The sequence below is a fragment of the Silurus aristotelis genome, assembly GCF_946808225.1.
Source record: "Silurus aristotelis genome assembly, chromosome: 24".
NCBI classification, from domain to species: domain Eukaryota; kingdom Metazoa; phylum Chordata; class Actinopteri; order Siluriformes; family Siluridae; genus Silurus; species Silurus aristotelis.
Window position 1 is genome coordinate 806,294 of NC_139597.1, and position 5,000 is coordinate 811,293.

A 5,000-nucleotide genomic window follows, 5' to 3' on the forward strand; every position below is an offset into this window, starting at 1 on the left:
ATAACGTAACCATGGAAACACAATGAATTCATCTGTAATGTCAGTTTTGACCTCAGATGTGCTGATAAATATTTGTGGACACGTGATCATTAGAGTGCTACGTCCTTTTTAAAGTCTCCATTTGCTCTTATAATGAGCACCATTCTTCTGAGAAGAAGATTCCTCCAGAATTTGTGGAGATTCATTCAGCTACAAGAGTGTGAGTAAAGTCAGGTACTGATTTAGGTGAGAAGGTGAGGAGGTTCCTGGGGTGCAGTCAGCATTTACATTTATTCCAAAGGTGTTCAATAGGGTTGGAGCTCTATAGCAGTAGATCTTCCACTCCAACCCATGAATCGCAGATCTCAATGGAGCTGGCTTTGTGCAAAGGGCCATCATCATGCTGGAACAGGTTTGGGTCTTCATGTTCAAGTGAAGGGGAAATTTCATACTCCTGCATCCAGAGACACTTGATATAATTGTGTGTCTCCAACTTTTGGAAAAGAACCAAATAAGGCTAGAAAAGTCAGGTATCCAGATACTTTTGGTGATATATTGTAGAATCACTGGCTTTTTACTCTTGATCTCATGAAAAACCCAAGCAACTGGAGTCAAGACTTCAAAACAAAAACCAAATCAACATGGACCTCAACAGCATCATGTGGAGATGTTTTACTGGGAAAAAAGAACTTCAGAGAGGAGAAGAGGAACCATAAGGATGGAGGATTATGGAGAACCTGTGAAGCTTTAGAAAGTTACCATATGGTGGAAACTAGATCTCCAGCAGGACAATGATCTTAAACACAAACCTCCAGGGGTGTTAGGTGACTGACTTACAGATGTTTTTGTGAAGAAGAACCTGAGGGAACCAGGAGAGAACATTCCAGCACAGTGCTGTGAGGAACTTGTGGAGGGATATGGTTTTCTAAGTAAATACACCCTGAAATAAACCTGAGCTCTGAGTTTCTGAGCTGCGATGGTGAAATGATGTCCTCTGAACATCTCTGTTTAAAGAAACAGCAGGTTTCTCTCTCAGTTCTCTTACGCTCTCTCTTTCCTTGTGAACACAAACATGTTGAGCGGTTGCACGCTTCCTGTGTGAGACCTACAGTGGTGTGTGATGCACCATGTATTTTCCGACACACACACACACACACACACACACACACACACACACACACATAGACAATGTGTCATGAGATGAACAAGAACTTAATCACTTTATCACTTTTTTCTCTTTTTCTCTACATCTTTCTCTTCCATTTTTGTATTTTTCGTGCAATCACTCTACCTGTCTCACACAAACCTGTCTCACACTCTCCCTGTCTCACACCCCACCTGTCTCACACAAACCTGTCTCACACCCCAAATGTCTCACTCTACCTGTTTCACACAAACCTGTTGCACACCCCATTTGTCTCACACCCCACCTGTCTCACACAAACCTGTCGCACACCCCACCTGTCTCACACAAACCTGTCGCACACCCCACCTGTCTCACACAAACCTGTCGCACACCCCACCTGTCTCACACAAACCTGTCGCACACCCCACCTGTCTCACACAAACCTGTCGCACACCCCACCTGTCGCAAACAAACCTGTCGCTCACCCCACCTGTCTCACACAAACCTGTCGCACACCCCACCTGTCGCAAACAAACCTGTCTCACACAAACCTGTCGCACACCCCACCTGTCTCACACAAACCTGTTTTACACCCCACCTGCATCAATCTCTACTTGTCTCACTCACTGTTTATCGCTCATTCTCTTTGTCTTACTCTCTTTCTATCTCCACCTGTCCACCTGTCTCACTGTCTACCTGCCTTTCTTCTTTTTCTGTCTCAGTCTCTATCTACCTGTCTTGCTATCGTTCTGTTTCACTCTCTTTTTGTCTGTCTGACTCTCTCTACCTGTCTCACTCTTCACTTCTTCTAGTTTCTGACTATCTGTCTTTCTCTATTTTCCTGTCTAGTCTCTTTAGCTCTTTGCCTGTTTTTCTCTTCACCTGTCTCACTCCCTGTCTGTCTATCAACCTGCCTTACTTTCTTTCTGTCTTACTCTCTGTGTAGCTGCTTCATTCTCTTCTTCTCTCTTGTTTCTACCCCTCTCTCTACATGTCTCACTCATGGTCTCTCTGTGTCTCTGCAGTGTGACGGTGCGGTACGCGACTCCACCCCCTCAGACTGGTGTAGGACCCGTGCAGAAGAAAAACACAAGGTAACTTCATTCCTTCATTTTCACTTCTTCACAACAAACAGGAGGAAAGTGAGGCGTAGATCCTCTCTTGGAGTTCCTGCAGCGTTTTACTGTAAAACCCAGAGGTGCACATACTTTTGTCTTACGTGTGTGTGTGTGTGTGTGTGTGTGTTTGTGTGTGTGTGTGTGTGTGTTTGTGTGCCAGGTTGCCAGGTCCATCCCGATCCCCTGTGGTGGGTAACAATAAAGCTCCACCCTCAGCCAGTCTGAACCGCCGGAGTCAGAGCTTTAACAGCATCGACCGCAACAAACCACTGCAGTATGCCAGCGGAAATGAACGGGGTAAGAACAAACACACACATATATACAGACACACACACACACACACGTACACACACTGGGTTCACCAAAGTATAGATGCCATGTCCTCTTCTGACCACCAGATGGTGCTACTTCTCTACTATCTGCTCTTAAACAGAAACTGTTACACAGAGGCACACAGACACAAAAAATATAAAGATAAAACATATAGAGAGACAGATCGAGAAAGAAAGAGAGGGATAAGGAGAAAGAAAAGGTAAAGAGATTAAGAGAGAAAGAAGAGAACAAGCGAGTCAGTAAGACTGCAAACACAGAGTGAGAGAAGGACAGAATGAATAAGAAGCAGGAAGAAATGATAGAGAGATGATGAAGGACTGATAGAGAAAGAAAAACAGAGAATGATTTAGAGAGTGAGAGAAAGAAATGCATAGAAGTTCTCAGAATAAAATTCTTCTTAGTAAATGAAGGAAGTGGCCGGTTGCTATAGCAACAGCAAGCAGAAAGATTAATGTTTGTGTGCGTGTGTGTTTGTGTGTGTGTGTGTCTGTGTGTAATAGAGTCAGTAAAGTCCGTCCCCCTGATTGGTGGGATAAACGGCAGCGTAAGCGGGCAACAAATAGCATCTGCTATTCCCTCCCCGACGACCGGCCAATCATGGCGCAGCAAGTCCATGAACATGAAGCACAGTGCGACGTCCTCAATGTTAGCCGGTAGCCCCGCCTCCTCACCTCCTCCGCCCACTTCAGACAGGTCACGCCCATCGATCTCTGATGCGTCCAAGTCAGCACCGGGGAACCAGCGATCGATGCTGGAAAAGTTTCGACTGGTTAATACACGCATGGCTTTGCAGGAAGAGGACGATCAGTCCGAGTACGGAGATGATGTTGGGACGTGCCCCAAACCGCCAGGCAAGACACCGACACCATCCCCTTCACTCTCGAACAAAAACACAGCTAATGCCAACACTAATACCACAATTGCTGCTAACAACACTAAGAATGCCAACAAATCCCTGCCCCAACCCAAAGACGACAAGAGTAAAAACAAAGGCAAAGCCAGCACACCGCCCAAAGAGGAAGTGACATCAGAAGCTGCGAAAAAAGGCTCCAAAATTGCCAGCTTCATCCCTAAAGGAGGGAAAACGCCTGCAGCAAAGAAAGAGAGCGCACTTCCTGCTTCCAGCGGCATCCCCAAACCTGGCGCAAAGACGCAAGCAGCTTCATCCAAACCTGCAGCGGAAAAGACAAAAAGCTCTAAAGGAGGGCAAGGGTACTATTCAGGGCGCCCTCCAGGGGGAGTGGAGAGCAAGAAGGGCAACATGGTGTCTTCCACAAGCTCTTCTGCTCTATCAGGGTCCACCATTACAAACTCTGGAAGTGGAGGGGGCGGAGTCACAGGGAGCAACGGGGCTGTCCAGTTACCACAGCAACAGCAACACAACCACCCAAACACAGCCATGGTCCCACCTTTCATGTACAGGTGATGTGTGTGTGATGGTGAATGTTGGTGTGTGTGATGGTGAATGTTGGCGTGTGTGATGGTGAATGTTGGCGTGTGTGATGATGAATGTTGGGGTGTGTGATGATGAATGTTGGGGTGTGTGATGGTGAATGTTGATGTGTGTGATGGTGAATGTTGGTGTGTGATGGTGAATGTTGGCGTGTGATGGTGAATGTTGGCGTGTGTGATGGTGAATGTTGGCGTGTGATGGTGAATGTTGGTGTGTGATGGTGAATGTTGGCGTGTGATGGTGAATGTTGGTGTGTGATGGTGAATGTTGGTGTGTGATGGTGAATGTTGGCGTGTGTGAAGGTGAATGTTGGTGTGTGATGGTGAATGTTGGTGTGTGATGGTGAATGATGGCGTGTGTGATGGTGAATGATGGCGTGTGTGATGGTGAATGATGGCGTGTGTGATGGTGAATGTTTGCGTGTGTGATGGTGAATGTTTGTGTGTGTGATGGTGAATGTTTGCGTGTGTGATGGTGAATGTTTGCGTGTGTGATGGTGAATGTTGGTGTGTGTGATGGTGAATGTTGGTGTGTGTGATGGTGAATGTTGGTGTGTGTGATGGTGAATGTTTGTGTGTGTGATGGTGAATGTTTGTGTGTGTGATGGTGAATGTTGACGTGTGATATGGTGAATGTTGGTGTGTGTGATGCTGAATGTTGGTGTGTGTGATGGTAAATGTTGGTGTGTGTGATGGTGAATGTTGACGTGTGATGCTGAATGTTGGTGTGTGTGATGCTGAATGTTGGTGTGTGTGATGCTGAATGTTGGTGTGTGTGATGCTGAATGTTGGTGTGTGTGTGATGCTGAATGTTGGTGTGTGTGTGATGGTGAATGTTGGTGTGTATGATGGTGAATGTTTGCGTGTGTGATGGTGAATGATGGTGAATGTTGGTGTGTGTGATGGTGATTGTTAATGTGTGTGTGTGTGTGTGTGTGTGTGTGTGTGTGTGTGTGTGTGCGCGTGATTGTGAATGTTCTATATAGATGTTT

General features: G+C 46.2%; 1 protein-coding gene across 8 annotated transcripts in view; it reads left to right on the forward strand.

The window, feature by feature from the left end:
* nav3 (neuron navigator 3) overlaps positions 1–5,000 on the forward strand; it is a 143,650-nt gene that overhangs the window by 106,526 nt on the left and 32,124 nt on the right. For all 8 annotated transcript variants that reach the window (XM_083528978.1, XM_083528976.1, XM_083528975.1 and 5 more), the window contains 3 exons: positions 2,131–2,199; positions 2,384–2,520; positions 3,057–3,978. In XM_083528978.1, coding sequence (XP_083385104.1) covers positions 2,131–2,199; positions 2,384–2,520; positions 3,057–3,978 — 1,128 coding nt within the window. The remainder of the gene's footprint in view (positions 1–2,130; positions 2,200–2,383; positions 2,521–3,056; positions 3,979–5,000) is intronic.